The sequence below is a fragment of the Mesoplodon bidens genome (assembly GCF_964165515.1).
Source record: "Mesoplodon bidens genome assembly, chromosome: 4".
Lineage (NCBI taxonomy): Eukaryota > Metazoa > Chordata > Mammalia > Artiodactyla > Ziphiidae > Mesoplodon > Mesoplodon bidens.
Genome location: NC_138160.1, coordinates 141135501 through 141154182, shown reverse-complemented (window position 1 = coordinate 141154182; position 18682 = coordinate 141135501). Strand labels below are relative to the sequence as shown.

The window sequence follows — 18682 nt, the reverse complement described above, 5'->3', positions numbered from 1 at the left end:
ATAACGCCATGGCCTCCCTCAGACTCAACAAGGCCACCTACTCTAGACGCTACAGTACCCTGGGAGAGAGAAGGTGGGAAAGAAAAGGTTTACCCAAGTAACCATCCCTACTGAACCTCAAATCCCCCCAAAAGGACCAGCAGTACTTCTCTGCACACAGAGGCTGCCCGGGGCAGATGCAGACTTGGGAGGAGATTGGAGCATAGCTCTAGGACTGCCCAGCAGGAGCACAGAGCTTCCCAACAAAGAAAAGGGGGTGTATAGAAGGTCCCACAGGAGAGGAGGGGGCCATCCTCAGGTCTGGGAGCCACTACCGGCGGTGTGTGGTGTCTGAGTCAACGCTGGAAAGCAATTCCGTATACTTAATCCAATGAGCACTCCCATTCCAGAAATACTTCTAGAAAAGTCCTAAAGAGAGAAAAATAAGACCCTTATCACCAGTTCCCAGGTTAGTCCTACTACCTGGTAACATTTCACTGGCAGTTCCCAGTTGCATACTGGGCATCTCTGCAGACACACACCACTGGGATCTTTCACAGCCGTTTGGGCATGGGAGCTGCTCACTGGGACCCCATGACACCCCACCCTCCTTTCCCAAGGGGCCCCATCCATTCAGACACACCCGATGTGATTAGAAAGGGAACCGCCTGCATGCAGACACAGGTGCGCCCCAAAGCCGAACACTTGCCTCCCCTTGGGGTTGGTAGGCACTGACGGGTGCCTGGTCCCTGCCGCGCCCCCCGGAGCCCACCTGCTTCCCGCCAGCCCCAGCCCCTCAGCTCCCTCGGCTCCCCTGCGCAATTCCCCCAATTCCCCCTCGACTCCCTTCTTGGCATCCATTACCACTTCTCCCAGCACTGTAACTTGACACCCTGTTGGCTGGGATGTCAAGACAAAAGCCCAGAGCCTGCTTTGTGGGGGCCAGGAAGTCAGAATACATTTTGCTTCTAGGCCACAGAGGCCACGGAGGTGAGCAGCTGGGACAGGATTTTTGAAACCCAGCCATAATTCTTCCTGGAGACTCCAGGTCCAGCTATCTCTCTGGGACTCCATTATGGCCCACCCTGCCATGGCAACAGCCGAACATCTCGGAAGAAAGGAAGAGAGCAAGTGTGACCAGGGTCTGGTCCCGAGAGCCCATCCCCCAACCAGGGCCCCCAGCACAGAGGCGAGCAGTCCCAGGGCAGAGGCAGCTGCAGTGGAAGAGCACTGTGCCATCAGCAAGGCCAGGAGGCATCCAGCCTGTCCTGCTGGGGACCCTTCTAGGAACACAGGAGCCCCTAGAAGTCACACAGCCTGGCTAGGGAGACCTAGAGGACCTCACTGGGACTGGAAGCAGGGATAGGGGCCAGTTTTGGGGGCATGCAGAGTCGATGGAGAAACAAGCCAAGAATGGGCAGAAGGGAGTGTTCCCTGGGCCAGCAACTGGCAGTGGCCCCACAGAAAGACCCTGACATCAAATGGCAATGGGACAGCCTGCAGGGCCAGCACCCACCCAAGGAGGTCACTGCAGCAAGACCCTGCCAGCAGGCAACATGTTCCAGTCGGGTCACCACCAGGAAGGCTAAATCCGATTCAGCACGCTCTCTGCTCAGAAATTTGGGAAGGGGCACTTATTAGAAATGACCACAGTCAGAACTGAAATGCTGACTTATGTCAGATTTGGGAAAATCACCCAGGACATTTGCTGACCCTTTTTGATGGCCATCCCTGTGCCAACCACCAAGACGCATGCTTCCATGTGATTGTCTCAACTGCTCAACTGTCACCCACATCACCCACAGGTGCGGAAAGAGTCTTAAGAGAGTGACTTCCTGAGGTCACACACCCATGGCCTGCGGATAACCTGGGCCCACAGCAGGCCCAGCCTCCTATGGACCCCTGGCAGGCCTGATCAACTCTGGCACGCCGAAGTCTGCCAGGTGTACCCCACAGTGCACTGGGACCTGGGCCCCCTGTCCTAGTCAGAACAGCTGGGCACCCATAGCCTGCAGGGGGCTAAATGGCATCCCAAAAAGGAGGTGCAGGGCAGGAAAGGGTAGGTCTCACATAACTGTCAACTGAGGCCTCTAACTCAGGTTATCAAATACCATTTTTGGACTAGGTTAAAAAGGGGAAAACATTTTTATTTATACTTGAAGGATGCTGGATAGCCACCAGCATCTGCATGCCAAGTCCCTGAGGTGACAAAGAGATGACAGTGCGAGGACATGGATGTGGTCTGGACTTGACTGGGAAACAACTCTTACTACGCATGGACCGCTACCTGCTTGAGGAAGCTGGGTGGGGTTTCAGCACTCGGGAATCCAGGCTTCCATAGGGCCTGGGCCTGGGGAGTTAAGGTAAAAGGAGTGTGGGACCCCTCTGCTGGTCACAGCACTATCGCTAGCATCGCCTCTTTCCTCTGTCACCGTACCCACATGCCTCCAGGGAGAAACGTTCCTCCAGGGAGAAACTCAGGAGCACGCTGCAGCACGGAGGGACTCCCCACACCAGATAAACCCAAACACACCTCCTGGGATGCCAGCTTCCTCACCAACTCACAGCAAGTCAGCTGTGTGCAGATGAAACCACACTCGAGAAACAAACACTGTTTTCCAGCTTGCAATGACCACAAACTCTTGTGATAAATGGAAAGTGCTCTATTTGCCTGGAACTTCCTTGCCCCCTCTTAAATATCTGTGTTTCAAACTGCTGGGTCCTGCCCCTCCACGCCCTGGCAAATCCCAGGGGATGTCCTCCCAGCACGGTTCAGGTGGCCCCCACCCCACCTCCACCTGACCTGCTCCAGCTGCTCTAAGCAAAGCAGCTGTGAGACTCCGCCCAGGTCAGCCATGAGGACTCTGGGGGGCTGGGCACTCGTCAGTGGCTCCTGGGACCTGGCCCAGTCACCAAACCTCAAAGAGCTTCAGTTTCTTCATCTGCAGAATGGGATGCCACTGACCATGAGAGGATGCTGTAAACCATAAAGGGCACAGAAAGTGCATCTAGTCAACGGATGATGACCCCACCTCTTGTCCCCATCCTCACAGAACGTAGTAACGTGCACACTCAGGGCAGCCCCCATCACCTTTTCTGCTATAATTTAGCTCTGAATTGATTCATCTGGCCACCTGCAATCCAAGGTCTCTGGGGACAAGATCCCAGGCTGAGGGCTTCTCTTCCTCCCACTGTCTGACCCCATCAGGCCATTAACCACTGTCCTGCCTGAGATGTGAGCTCAGAGTCCTGCCAGGCATCCTTGCTTGTGCCCGCTGTGGACAGCCTGCCTGCGCTCCTCCCACAGTGGTCCGCAGGACCCCTTCAGGGGCTCTGCCAGGCTGTTGTAACATCAAGATGACATTTGCCTTTTTCACCAAGTCAGGAGAGCTGCACCAAACTGTGCCAAGACTCACGGTGTCATCATGCTGTAGGCAACGCCCTGCATGAAGTACAAGCTATTGATTTTACTAAAACTCAAGCATTTGAGAACATGTCTTTTTAATATTCTGTGACAAGATAAAGCACTCCTGTTGCGTACAGAAGCAGAACAGATATGCAGGGAAAAAAATCACACGTTTGAGCGTTCATGATGCTTGAAGGAAGGTCGGACAGACATGCTGTGGTTATTCAGACTTGGGTGTCTGGCACACACTTTCCCCAAAATGGTCAAAGCAAACAAAGCCTGTTCACTTCAAGGAAAACAACCGATAGTATGTCATTAATGGTAATGTCTGAGCTTCCAACAAGCAAAATGTAGAATTTTGGAAAATTTGTGAGCCCAAGAGTTTCCCAACAGATCGGATAATTAACTAATCTGATTCCGCGATACTGTAAAATGAAACATATCAGTATTTGAAAGATCTCTGTAACTCAGTAAACTAATATTTTCTAATGTTCGATGGTATTACAAACTCAAACATGAGTAAAAGATCACTCGGGGAGAAAAAACAAATCTAGGCAGAAGAATCCAAAATAATTTGTGTAGATGCTCCACTCTCGAGGTTGAGCATGACTCCGCATCCCTTCCCTTAGGTGTGAGCTGACTTCCTTCCAAAGGGCACAGCACGGAAACGGAGAAAGAAAGTAACTTTACAGTGAAGACACCTGACATACACCCAGGTGATCAAGGTGTGACAAGTCACACTGATGGCACGTGCCGTGGACACACGTGTGATGAGAAGGGCACCTCCCCTCAGGTCCTCCTCTCCAAAACCCAGTCCAACCATGAGAAAAACACCAGACAAATTCCAACTGAGGGCCATTCTACAGAACACCTAACACCAAACTGTCAAGGTCGTCAAAACCAAGAAAGTCTGAGAAACTGTCTCAGCCCAGAGAAGCCTAAAGAGACATAATGACAAAATGTCATGTGGGATCCTGGAACAGAAAAGGTATGTAAAAAACAGGAAATCTGAATAGACAGTATAGACTTTGGTTAATAGTAATTACTTGTGACAAATGTCCCACAGTAATCTGTTAATAATGAGGGAGATTGGGAAAGGGTGTGCAGGAATGATCTTCGCAACTTTTCTGTAAATCTAAAACAATCCTAAAAATTTTTTTTTAATTGTTCTGTTCAGGGACTTCCCTGGTGGCACAGTGGTTAAGAGTCTGCCTGCCAATGCAGGGGACACGGGTTCGAGCCCTGGTCCGGGAAGATCCCACATGCCGCGGAGTAACTAAGCCCGCCACAACCACTGGGCCTGAGCTCTAGAGCCCGCCAGCCACAACTACTGAGCCCGTGTGCCACAACTACTGAAACCTGCACGCCTAGAGCCTGTGCTCCGCAACGAGAAGCCACCGCAGTGAGAAGCCCGCGCACCGCAACGAAGCGTAGCCCCCGCTCGCCGCAACTAGAGAAAGCCCGCGTGCAGCAACGAAGACCCAATGCAGCCAAAGACAAATTAATTAATTAAAATAAATAAAGTTAAAATGATACTTAAAAAAATTATTCTGTTCAAGGTGCAAGAGAGACTGACAGATTTTAATGTAACTGAGTACAAAAACTTCACTGATAATCGAGGTTTCAGAGTCTACAGTGCAACTAACCGTTAGGAATGGCCACTCTGTGTTTTGGTGTCATATTAAAGGAAGAAACACACAATTATCCAAGACTAACCAAATACTCCTCCCTGCTCAAACTGCTTCTCTGTGTCAGGCTGGATTTTCTTCATGTGCTTCATCCCTAACAACTTATCACAAGAGACTGGATGAAGAAGCAGATATGAGGATCCAGCTGTCTACTTATTAAAGAGATCTGCAAAAGTTATTTTTTTATAAGCAATGTTCTTTATGCTAACATGTAAGGGGTTTATTATCATCATCTTTAAATAAATAAGTTATTTTCAGATTTTCTAACACAGTCAATGTCAACATATTTTACACACGACCAAAGGTTCTCTGGGGTCCAGAGATGGAAAAGGGGCTGCACCAGTGCTTTCGGCAAAGGGTTTCCTGTCCCTATCACAGATGCCAGTCTGAGCAGAGGTTCCCAAGTGCAGTCCTCCTGACATACTGCAACCCACGTGGTTTTTTTCATGCTGCCAAAGTTGTGTTTTGAAAAGCAAGACGTACTAAAAATTTAATAGGACTCACCACACATATATGCCGTAATTTCCCTATAAAACCTATTCAATTATAAGGCAACAAAATTTGGTAACCCTGTTCCTGTGGCCTTAAAAAGCGGCAACTGTACAGGCCCCACAGTTACCCAGTTCACAGAGAACTTGCCACTGCCCAGGGCAGCTTGGACACCCTGCATCTGCAGTTGGGGAGGCCAAGCACAGACTTCCCGTAGAGGCAGGCCAGGCACCCCAGGCCCCCAACGCCAGGAAACTATCCTGCATCTCATGCCCCACTCCCCCCTTACGCCACACTGCAGGCAAAGGCATCTCCTCCCTCCTCCAGCATGTCTACCTCTGTTCTCACATGCAGGCATCCAGCAAACTTCTAAGCTCCACCCACATCCAGAGCATCAACTCTCCCTGCTCCAGAGGGTGGTCCATGGGCTGCGTTTCCCAGCCCGACATCCGGCTCCGCTCCCACCGCCATGGGTCTTCTCAGGCCCTGACTCCAGGCAAACACAATGGCTCCAGGGAGCTAGCTGGATGCCCAAGCACCCCTATTTCTGGGCCGTGAGCTCCCCAGTACATGCCACCCGGACTGCTCTTTCCCACAAAGCCCAAGGATAACATACGTGCCTGGATTGGTTATTCTGTTTAAAGCACTGTTGTGTTAAAGCTGCTTTTGAAAGCTGTCAAGGGCCTGCTTTAAGGAACCCTGCATGTCACCAGATCTCAGTGCCCCCTAAGACCTGAAGCTTTTCAATGTGATTACATCACAACTATTTTTAAGATTTAAGCTCTAAAAATAAGCACTCTTATGGCTTGGGATCCAAGGAAGGGGACACACAGTAACGTCTGGTATGTCTCCCATCTCTCCACCCATCAGACGCTCCCCACCTCCTTCGCACTTACCCCTCCCGCAGGCGGGCCCATCCACAGAGCTGGATCAGCCACAGGGAACTCAGCTCCCCTCTCCCTCATTCTTGGACACCTGTGAGTCCCAAGTCTCCTTTCCATCAGCGCTGTGACAAACCTTACTGGACTATGCCTCACTTCAGAGGAGATGGTGGGCTCCAAGGGTGGGGTGAACTGTCCTGGGCTACACAGGGGTGTGAGTGAAATTGAGCCATGAGACCCCACATTCTTTTTTTAACCACCTGCTATCCCCCGCTCCCTTTCAGGCTCACAAATTACAATTCGAGTGCTCATCTTCTTGAGGAAAAAACCCATAAATCTCTTGCAATCAGGACAGCTCTATTTTTCCTCCAGGGCACATTCTGCTAACTGAGAAAATACTCCTCTCCTGGTATAAATTCTGCTTGCCCCACCTGGGGTCACACACGGTATGTGTGGAAAGTGCTGGGTATTCACTCCTGCTTCTACCTGTTCTACACACAGAGCTCCCTTCATCCTTCTTCTCCACCAGGTTAGGTGGCCATGAGGGACAGGATGGGATCCCTCAGGCCAGTGCACTCCCATCCCCACCCCCAGGGTTGGTTATGGTTCCGGTACACCTGCTCTCCTCATGTCAGAGAAACCGGCTGTAAGATAAAAAGCAATGCATATAAAAGCAGAGCCTCCATGGCAGAGGGCTGGCCAGAGACCCTCCCTCATGTACCACTATAGGTAGAATGTTTAAACCCATTGCAACAGTGAGGACATAGCCTGTCAGTATGTGACAAAGCACCAGCAGGAATACATGCCATAAGAGGATATCAGAAACTGCAATTGCAGAATTATACTGAATAATTTCAAAATAAGGAAATGATCTGCTTAATCTGCCAATCTGCTTAACTCACACATGTGTGAAGAGAAGAGCTCCTGACTGCTAAACAAACAAGCGCTTACAGATACTATCCTGTTGACTGTACACGGTGGCTTGCTGGTTCCTGTCAGGGCAGCCACACAGTAATATCCCCAGAAGGCTGGCACTATCCAGTGAGAAACCATCCCCTCCAAGGCCAGAGGAGGGCGCCGTAAAGGCAACGGGGAAGTGGCAAAACTGTGGAGCTCTTTACCTGTCACCAGGCTGGCTCACAATATGCCCCATGTGAACTAGGTCACTCTAAGAGTTAGAAACAGGGCACCCAGTGTCTGTCACTCTGCCATCCAAAAATAATCTAATGATTTTCAGAAGTACAGGTGAACCCCTCAAAGTACAATTATTACAAACCTGGGATAAGATACGGCCCAGAATAAAGACAGGTGGACAGAGGAGAACGGGGATGAGGAGCCCCGAGGGAAGGGGAGAGGCAGAGAATGAGGAGGAGATGGAGAGAAGTCACAGAGGTTTGGAGAGGTGGCAGCTGAGGCAGGGGAATCCAGAACGAGGAACCGATTTCTGAAGGAACGTACCTCTCAGTTCAGCTCTTACGTGCTGAAATGCAAGCAGGCTATGGATTTCTAGTTGGAACTGATGGAGCTGCTCCCCAAGGCTGCTTGGCCCCTCCTGGAAGCCGCCCAGCCTCAGACAGAGAACTAGCAAGTGAAAGGCCAGCCCACAACAGGTGCTGGGGAGGGGCTGGGCTCCCCAAGAGCCTCCCACAGAGTGCCAGAGCCGCCCCCCCACCCCCATTGAGGGAAGTTATCATCACACAGAAGGAACAGGCTCCTGGCTGCGGGACTTCCGAAGCTCTCACACATGGGCGGCCGGGGGAGGGTGGTCAATTGCTGGCGACTGTAGGAGGAGCCAGGGTGAGGGCCACAATCACTCACTCAGGCTGTGAGAGAACCAGAGCCCTTTCCAGAGCCCTTTCCAGAGCCATCATGCCCACAGCTGTGCAACATTCCCTCGAATCACTCAAGGGCGCACATTCCAGCAGACAGCTGGCCGGTGGGTCAGGCACAGCTGCAATGGAGCATGGTGGGGAGAACAGGGTAGGAGGGTGGCTCACGTCTGCACATCGCCGTGGAGGACCCCCACCCACCCCCATGCGGGAAGCTGGCGCAGCAACCATCGCTGGCCTCACCCTCTGGCATGGAAGGGAGAGGGCTGATGGTCACACAAGCAGGCCAGGACCTGGACTCAGACCTCTCTGAAGACTCCATGGCTAAAATTGTAAAGCCTGACAACACCAAGTGAGGATTAAGTAGCTGGACCTCCACGCCTGTGAGAGTAAAACCACCCAGACATTTTGGGGGAAAGGGATGGCAGTTTCTTTAAAACAGCTCCATACCCACCTACCCTGTGACCCCAGCAATTTGACCCCTAGGTATTTAGCAAGAGAAATGATGATTGATGTCCACACGAAAGACTTTTACAGGAATGATCACAGCACCCCAAACTGGAGACTGCCCAGTATCTGTGGACAGGTGAGTGGACGACTATGCATATCCACGCGGGAGTCCCTCAGCAACAGGCTGATACACACAACAGAGATGAATCCCAATCACGTGGAATGAGAGAAGCCAGAGCCCACCAAGCACATACTCTATGAGTCCATTTCTAGGAAGTCTGAGAAGAGGCAAGATTGGTCGAGAGTGGGAGAATACACCCACTCAGGGAGGGCAGGAAATGTATGGATGGCTCCAGGGCACTTTCTGGGGTGATAAGGTTCTGTATCTCGATAAGGCTTTGAACTACACAGGTGGATACATGTGTGAAAACCGCAGCAGGAGAGGCATACACGGCAGGCACCAGCAGTACTTCCTGGCAGGGCAATGCAACCCCAGGGTTTACTGTATCCTTCTTCTCCCAAAGGCCGCTTGTAAAGCATGTCCACCCAAACAAGGACTCTGTAACTTGTGGAGTCATCTCAGAAATGTTAAGTGATGCACATACCTTTTCCTGTGGACTCCACTTCTACACAGAACAGAACAAAACAAGGCCATCCACACAATCCAACATTACAGATGACAGGCGGAAGCACTATCATGTTACTTTCAGATTCATTTTCACTTTGGAAGAGGATTCAGGCGTTAACATGGGTGTGGATGACATGCCCCACACACCACACTCACCACTGTGGGTGGCCAAGCCCTGTCTTAATAGCAAATGATCTGCCATTGAGAATCCTAGCTTCTATACAGAGTGTCGCCCTCCACTACCAAAGTCCGAAAAGAAAGATGGGGCAGTGATTCTGTCATCAAGGATACCAGCTTCAACAAAGGTGCCCTGCTTTTGCAGCCTTGGTAAACAGAGGGTGTACTTCTGGTGCATTTTACAGTCTGTTAAACCTTGCAAGAAGGTAGGAAGCCAGAAAAACTAAAGCCAAGAACAGCTCTAATGGCTCAGGTGCTACTGCCAGCTCCCAATAGGCCACAGGCCCCTCGGTAGGGATAAGAACACACATCAGAGTCCTTCCCACCCACACCATGGGGCAGACCACTGGTCCAAGTAAAGCCCTGTCCCACAGCAAAAGAGACACACAATGCAAAGCAGGGAAGGAAGAGGTGTGAGACAGCTGCCTGAAGACCACGCACCCCAATGGAAGCCAGGGAGACACAGTCACCATGACACCTGCCCCACACATCCACACAACACCCACATGGCTGGCTGTCGAGCAGCAGAAATGGGGCTCCAAGTCTGCCCCTGCCCTGCCCGTGAGACCCTGGGAGCCCAGCCTTGTTTCCTCCCAGGTAAAATGAGGAAATAGAGATGGTCTGCTTAGGCATCCAGTGACTTCCATCTCTAGTGAGCCACACCCCTAAAGTCGAGGCTCCCCAACACCTCTGCATATTCTTTCAAGATCCAGTATCCTAAAAAACAGCTAAGTCAGATCCTGTCCTATCATTTCTGCCCCCAGGGACGAGCATGGTACCTGCCACAGACAATCCAGGGAGAGTTGGTGCCTCAGAAAAAGGCACACACAAACACATTTTCAGTGAAGTATGGGGGTGGCTAATCATGAAGTTCCCACCCCACACAGGCCCAGGGCAACCAAGGGACCCAGCCCTAACCTTTCAGGTGCAGAACCTCTGGAGAAGAGGCTCATGTTTTACTCAGTTAAATGTTCCTCTACCCAAGAGGGGAAAAACAAAGCTCTTTTCACCTGTGTGTGGCCTAGACTATTTTTGAAGATCAACAATTTGTGACAGAAAGAGTCTCCTCTATAGGAAAGTGCAGGAGTGGAATCTATTTATCTCAGAAACAAAACAGAGAACCCAAAACAGCTTCCTCTGCCTGTCCCAGCTCCAGACCTCATCCAGCAGTCCAGACTTGGGGTAGAGGGAGGGCAGCACATGCTCATGAGCTTTGGGTTGGCCTCACAAGACCAACAGGATCAACCTCCAGCTCTGCGGGGTTTTGTTTTTCCATGAGCACATTTACGGATGCCAGAACGGAAACCAAACTATTTTAACCTCATTTATATTTTTTAACATCCATATTGAGGTATAATTTACATACCACAAAATTCATCCATTATAAGAGTATAATTCAGTGATTTTTTTAGTAAATTTAGAGTTGTGCAACCATCCCTACAATCCAATTTTAGAACACTTCCATCACCCCAAAACGTTCCCTTGTGCCTGTGAACTGTTAATCACTGCTCTCACCCACCCCCAACCCCTGCCTCAGACCACCATCTGAATGCTCTCTGTCTCTGTAAGTTTGCTTTTTTGGACAACCCCCGTAGATGAAATTATACAATACGTAGTCTCTGGGTCTGGTGTCTCCCCCTTGGCATGGTGAGTCTGAGCTTCCTCCATGTTGCAGCACAAATTGGTAACTCGCTTTTTTAAAATTGCTGATTAGTAATCCACTGCACGGATATAGCACATTTTGTTTATCCGTGGCCATCTGGATTGTTTCCACCTTTTTGCCTATTGTGAATCATGCTGCTATGGACACCCATGTACCTGTCTTTGTGTGGACACGCTTTCATTTCTCTCAGGTACATTCCTTGGACAGACTGCTGGGTCACGTGGTAAGTTCATGTCTAACTTTCTAAGAAACTGACAAACCGTTTATGCCATTTTACATTCCCACCAGCAAGGTATCAGGGTTCCAGTCTCTCCACGTCCTCGCCAACACTTGTTATTGTCCTTTTTTTTTTTTTTAAAAAGAGCTTTTATTTATTTGGCCGCGCTGTACGGCATGCGGGATCTTGGTTCCCTGACCAGGTATCAAACCCATGCCCTCTGCAGTGGAAGCGTGGAGTCTAAACCACTGGACCACCAGGGAAGTCCTTTGTCTGTCTTTTTTATTACAGCTACCCTTGAGACTTGTTTTATGGCCTAGCATATGGTCCACTCTGGAGAATGTTCCATGTGAACATGAGATGTATTCTGCAGTATTCTATAGATGCCCTTTAGCCAAACTGATCAACAGTGCTCTTCGAGTCTTCTAGAATCTTGCCGATTTTCTGCTTAGTTGCTCTACCAATTATTGAGAGAGGAGTACTGAAATCTCTTTTTTTTTTTGCGGTACGTGGGCCTCTCACTGTTGTGGCCTCTCCCGTTGTGGAGCACAGGCTCCGGAGGCGCAGGTTCAGCGGCCATGGCTCACGGGCCTAGCCGCTCCGCAGCATGTGGGATCTTCCCGGACCGGGGCATGAACCCGTGTCCCCTGCACTGGCAGATGGACTCTCAACCACTGCGCCACCAGGGAAGCCCCTGAAGTCTCTTAACTATAATTTATGAACTGTCTACTTCTCTTAGCAATCCTATCAGTTTATACCTCAGGTATTTTGGGATTCTATTGTTATGTACATATACATTTGTGACTGGTATATCTTCTCATGTACTGTTAAAAAATGTCCCTCTTTGGCTCTAAGAATATTTTTTTATCTTAAAGTCAATATTATCTGATATTAATACAGTCATTCTAGTTTTCTTATGGTTACTTATGGTATATCTTTCCTCATCCTTTTACCTAAGGATCTAATGGGTGTCTCTTATAGACAATATATAATTAGGGGGGCTTCCCTGGTGGCGCAGTGGTTGAGAGTCCGCCTGCCGATGCAGGGGACACGGGTTCGTGCCACGGTCCAGGAAGATCCCACATGCCGTGGAGCAGCTGGGCCCGTGAGCCATGGCCGCTGAGCCTGTGCGTCCGGAGCCTGTGGTCTGCAACGCGAGAGGCCAAAACAGTAAGAGGCCCGCGTACCGCAAAAAAAAAAAAAAATATATATATATATATATACATATATATATATATAATTAGGCTGGATCTTGCCTTTTTTATCTGCTCTGACAATCTCTGCCTTTTGATCGGGGTGTTTAGACTACTCACAGTAAATGCAATTATTGATCTGGTTGGATTTACATTTATCATTTAGCTGTTTGTTTTCTACATGTCTTCCTTCTTTTTCGTTCTTCTGTTCCTCATTGACTGCTTTCTTTTGTGTTAAATATTTAATGTACCACAATTCTTCTGTTGATTTTTTTAAACGATATTTTAAAGTTATTTTCTTAATAGTTGCTCTAGGGATTACAAGCATTTTATTAACATCACAGTCTACTTCAGATGAACACTAACCTGATCCCGGTAAAATAGAGAAACTTTACTCCAATACAGCTCCATTTCATTCCTCCTGTTTTGTACTGTTGTTGTCCCATATACCACATGTCTATATATGTTATAAATACAACAGATTGTTGTATGCCTTTGGTCAATTGCCAAAGAGCTATGGTTGTTTTTGTCAATTCTATCCAGTGTTATGGTTAATGCTTCATATGATGTTATGTCTTTTAACTAAGAAGAAATGAGAAAAAATTCTTTTCTATTAGCCCACATATTTACCATTTCCAGTGCTCTTTATTTCTTCCTGTGAATGTACGTTACCAACATGTCACTTCCTTTCAGCCTGAAGAACCAGCAGGTCTGCCAGCAACAAATCCTCTCAGTGTTTGTTTATCTGAAAATCTCTTTTTGCTTTCGTTTCTGAAGGACAGTTCTGATGCACTGAGAATTCTGGGTTGACAATTTTCTTCTTTGAGTATTTTGAATGCCATTCAGTTCCCTTTTGGTTTCCATTTGAAGGTCTCAGGTGAGAAGTCAGCTGTTAATTATATTAATGCTTCCCCTATATGTGATGAGTTGTTTTTCTCTTGTTACTTTCAAGATTTTCCCTTTTTCTCTGGCTTGTAACAGTTTGACTCTGATGTGTCTAGGTATAGACCTCTTTGTATTTATGCTACTTGAGTTTTGTTGAGCTTCTTGGATAAGCTTCTGCTCAAATACATGTTTGGCCACTCTCTTCAAATTGTTTTTCTGTCTTGCCCCCAAACATGTCTGCAACCTACAGCCACTGTCCCTCCTCACTTGCCCATCTCCAAAACTGTCACTTTAACCAACAAGGCCACGGGCAGGGCTGCTGGCCACCGCTCTAAATTGAGTGAGCCCCTTCTCACCCCTGCAGAGAAGCTGTTGGTCCTTACAGCCTGCACTGGCTAGGCAGAACTTCCCTACCAAGATAGCTGGGGAGAGGGCATGAGAGGAGCCCCAGGTCAAATGCCATGGATTCTCACCATTTTTACCCAGAGTTCAGCAGTTTCTCAAGCACAAACACTTCACAGATTGTTGTGTGCTTCTGGTCAATTTCCAGAGTGTTGAAATGGCTGATTTTGGGGGGTCAATTCTGTGCTGCTTCATAGTTGTTTTTCTGGGGAAAGGATTTGACAATTTCTCCTCATTCAATCACTGCTGGAAGCTGCCCTCCAGCCTTGATTTATTTTGAAGATAAAATACACACACATTGGGAGACTAAGTCAGAAAAAATGCCAAAGAGAGATGAAGAGGGGAACTGCAGAGAAGGAGAGAACTGATCCTACCATTTTATTGATCTCCTCATGCTCTCTAAATCTCCCCAATGTCGTTTAAAAAAAAAAAAAAAGTTGTATCTTGGTGATTTTAATTCGCCAGCACTTCCTTAAAGAAAAAGGAAATTCTCTCTGCTAGAAGCCACCAGAAACCCCCCTCTAGCCTTCAATATGCCTAAACTGGGTCATAAGAATAGCACAGCATGAAAGAAAGAAGCAGTTTTTAAAAAGAGCCAAACAAATTCTAGAAAAATACTATACAGCAATGAAAAGAGTAACTATTCCTACATTCAACAACATAAGTAAATTTCACAAACATTATGTTGAATGAAAGCAAGCAAAGGGTACAGACTATATAATTCCAATTACTTAAAGTTCAAAAACAGGAAAAACTAATCTGCGTTGTTTGAAGTCAAGAAAGTGGTTACTCGGAGGGTAGTGACAAGTGGGCATGAGGGCGCTAGTAATGTTCTAATTCTTGATTTGAGCTACAAGGATGTGCTCAGTTTGTGAAATGTACCAAGTGGCACATGTGTACTTTTCATTATGTATGCTATACCTCAATTAAATAAAATTCTCTATATGGAGGTTCCCAAGGGATGAGCCAGACGCTCTCAACGAGGATCCAAAGACTGCCTGCTTCTAACACAGAAACCATGGCCACTCACTCCAAAAAAGATTACAGTTTTAGAATGGCTCTGGGCTGGACTTGATCCTATTATTCTGTCAAAATTCACAACTGTACTTCAACAAACTAGACAGAACATTCTATGTGAGCACTCAAGGAGACACTAGCTCTATATGCGACGTCGTTAAGTGAAGCTTGAAGACTGAAGGGTAGTTGTTACCAACACTTATTTCCCTTACCACATGCCATGCACCAGGGTCAATTCTGGGTATGCATCTGTCACCCAGAGATGCAGAGCAGAGATTATCACCCATTTTACAAATGAAGAAGCATGGGCCAGTATCATCTGCCCAAGGTCAGTCAGGGAGTGTGATCTGACCCACTCTGCCAAAGCCAGGCTCCTTCCACAATCTCACACTGCTTCAAGAATGCCCTGGGGTCTCCCCAGTCCCACAGGAGGACCCCTGCTCTGTGTGCCTGGGTTAGTCTCCGTCTCTTGCTCTCTTACATTCTTTTATGCTCCTTTAACACTTAACCTCTCCCTCACAATTCACTGGCCTGCCCTACAGGGGAGCATGGTGATTACAGGAAAAAATGTAGACCAGGAGCCCAGAGGGACCCAGTAAATCTCTGCAAATGTGGGCTCCTCCTTCTCTTCACCCACCTGTGACATTCTGAAACGAAAGGGAAGGGAAAGCAGACCCAAACTTAAAATTTTATTTCTAGAACTTTAAAAGAGGCCTCTGGTTTTAGAACAGGGACTGCAGAAAGCAGAGCCAGATAAAAAAGGCCTTTCTGGGTAGCAAGAACACAAAGCACACCACCCCAGACTAATACGCTTCCCCAGTAGGAGGAGGTTAGATTTTCCCATTTATCTCAAGGCGGTAAGAATTTTTAAAGCTGAGAAATACTGAGTCAGACAATCTCTGAAGTCCTTAGGACACCAACAGTGTGGGGCCCAAATGAATTTAACGCAAAGACTGCAGGTTGGGGTCCCTCTGTGGGGTCAGTCAACACAAGGAGGCAAAGAGCACCCAGGTTCTCCAGATCTGCACTTACTGCCCCTCACCCCACCCTGGGCAAACAGACATGGAAGGGAGTCTGCAGAGGCGGCACTGAGAGAGACAAGGGATGGACCACAGAAGAGCCACACACAGAGGGGCTGCGGGGCTTCTCAGGAGGCCATGGCCACTGGCTGCTGGCTCATGGGACATCAGGGTGTGAAGGGAGGGGTAAAGCAGGAGCTGGAGCTAGGCCTGCAATTCTCTTTACCAGGAGAAAAGAGGGTTTCTTAGTGAAGACATGGGGTGGTACACTGAGTCTTATTTCTTTCAAGCTTTTTCCTTAAAAGCTGAGGATTGGGAAAGTTACTCTTGAAGCAATCAGTATCGATGAAGGAGAAACCGAAAGAGCACATCACAGGAGTCCCGAACACAGGGGCCCCTCCTCCCTGATGCACGGCCTAGGAGGAGTGGTGATGCACGTGAGAGGGCTGTGCTCCCAACTCTGCCCCTAGCCAAGTGACCCAAGCAGGGTGTAGCATCATCCCTGGCCTCCCATGCCCCAGATCTGAAAAGCAGGGAAGCTGGACCAAATGAAAAAGTTTTCCTATAAACCAGAAGCACAGAGCTAGACAGTAGGTACAAGTTTAGTGAAGGCCTGCTGTCAAGCAGGGGAGCCAACAGAGGCTACCATTCCCCCATCCTGTGAGACCCACGCCCCATGCTACAGATGCCTGGGCCCCAGGGCCCCAAGAGGGAGGTCCCTTGGCCAAGATGGTGGGGAAGGTGCCAGGGCTAGAGCCCACAGCCATCTCCATGATAAGCCACCGAAAGCTGCTTCCTGCAGGCCTGACGGCAGCTTCACCCCCACAGGCCTCCTCATGCCCAGGCCTGTCCCTGGTTCCTGGACCCTCCTGCTCACCTGTGTGTGGTTCGCATGTCCACGGGCCCATCGCCCACCTGCCCTTCGCCTCTGCCCATGGCCATCGCCTCTGCGCCTCTCAGCAACCCTTGGGCTGGGCCTGCTCCCGGCTCAGGCGTTACTCTCATGTCTCCGTCAGCGTTTAACTCTGAAGCCAACACTCCTCTCTCCATTTTTATTTTCTTGCTCTCCACATCGTCCTCTGCTGGGTCCCGGTCAAGAGCTCGTTTCTGACTCCGTGTTCGGCATGCTTCTTCAGTCATTCTGAACTTTAGGGGATGGAGAAAACATGACATTTAAACTTGGCACAACGAAGTAGCTGTCTTCTCAGACTTTTCACAATGTCAGCATGGAGTGTTTTCCTCACCATGTGACAATGGCAGAAGTAGGTACAACAAATGAAGGGCCCACAAAGTGTACCCAGGACATTTCTTCACTGCCCTGGGGAAGGCGAGGGCAGGAGCAACAGAGCATCTGGGAAGCCAAGCTATGCATCGCCCCATCCAGGGCCAGAAACCTGCAGGGACCTGGATAGGAACAATGGAAGGTGGCTGCTTATCAGAAAGAAGGGGGAAATTTCTGCACTCCAGACTCAAGAGCAAATAGAGGAAACTGTTCTAGATCTGAATTCCCTGCCTATGGGATCCTGAGCACCTACATGGGATTGGAGGTATCTGGAATCCAAGAAGGAGGGACCATGCTGTCTCAGGAGCAGGGTCACAGCCCAACTCCAGCCCTGCACTGCACTGATGAGGGTTGACCCGTCTACTCCCGCTTCAGCGAGGGGCAGCCTTCTCACTCCCTGCTCACCTCAGGGGGGTGAGGAGTGGGGGGTCACATTTAACCCTTTGACTGCCGACGAGGCGAACTTTGAGTGGGGTGAGGCCTGGCCCATCACCATGCCGGCACCCTGTACCTGCAGCATACACATATCTTGATTGAAAGAAGAAAGAAAAGAAGAAAAAAAACAGCTGAGTCAGTTTTTGATCCCATGACATCACTGGGCTCCACATGACCCTTCCCAGGATTCAGTCTGAGACAAAGCACTTTCCAGAAAACCAGTCTGAACCGGTTCCAGACAACAAGCTGAAGTGTTGTTAACCCTCACAGAGACAGGAGGGAAGACCGCAGTGATGTCTGTTTACAGGGAGACTGCTGGCATTCCACAACCGAGTCTGGGACATGAGTACTCACTCTTAAAGGGGCCGCTCAGAGCCCAGCCTTGATGTCCCAGCGGGGCAGGACATGGGACACCATACTTCAACAGTCAGGGTCTAAAAAGCCATGCAAGAGTTCATCACAGGACAAAAAAAGAATTTAGCTGCCAGGCTCCTGAAGTACCAGTTCTCCACAGGACAGTCAATGCCCACATCTACCAACGTGGGGGCCTGGGGAGGAGCACACTGTATGAGCCCCTCAAAGAATCCCAATTCACATCTGCAGTGCGCCTATGATGAAGACCTCCTGGCTCTGTGTCCAAGCAGGCAGGGCACCCAGCACCTCAGTTTCCTCACCAGCAAATACCCTGGGAGGCCTGTCCTGGGTATGGCCAGGCAGAACCAGTCCCAAAGCAGCCCACCTTCTGGAGACTTGGTGGGGGTGGGGAGAGCACAGGGCATTGAAGGGGCCCCATCACTGTATGTGGGACACACTCCTGAGCTGACTCATTTGCAAGCTCCTTAAAGGAGCTGATTTCACAAATGAGCAACAGTGCAGGGCCCTGCCTTGGACTCAAACTGAAAGGAAGGAAAGTGACAGCTGCTTCGTCCTCCTGGCATAGGAGGCCGAGCGTCCGTCTGACACGTGTTAGGCCAGCGTGGCCTGGCCTGGACCCTCAGACATCTGCTCCCACGGGCAGTCCAAAAGGGTTGAATCAAGCAGG

The 18682-nt window shown here is 49.3% G+C and overlaps 1 protein-coding gene across 14 annotated transcripts in view; it reads right to left on the bottom strand.

The window, feature by feature from the left end:
* The window catches only part of GATAD2A (GATA zinc finger domain containing 2A), a 100109-nt gene that overhangs the window by 20496 nt on the left and 60931 nt on the right, over positions 1-18682 (bottom strand). For 12 of the 14 annotated variants that reach the window (XM_081231455.1, XM_081231451.1, XM_081231458.1 and 9 more), the window contains one exon: positions 16801-17069. In XM_081231455.1, the coding sequence (XP_081087581.1) occupies positions 16801-17063 (263 nt within the window). In that variant the 5' untranslated portion in view covers positions 17064-17069. The remainder of the gene's footprint in view (positions 1-16800; positions 17070-18682) is intronic. The other 2 variants (XM_081231461.1, XM_081231462.1) reach the window with 1 other exon arrangement.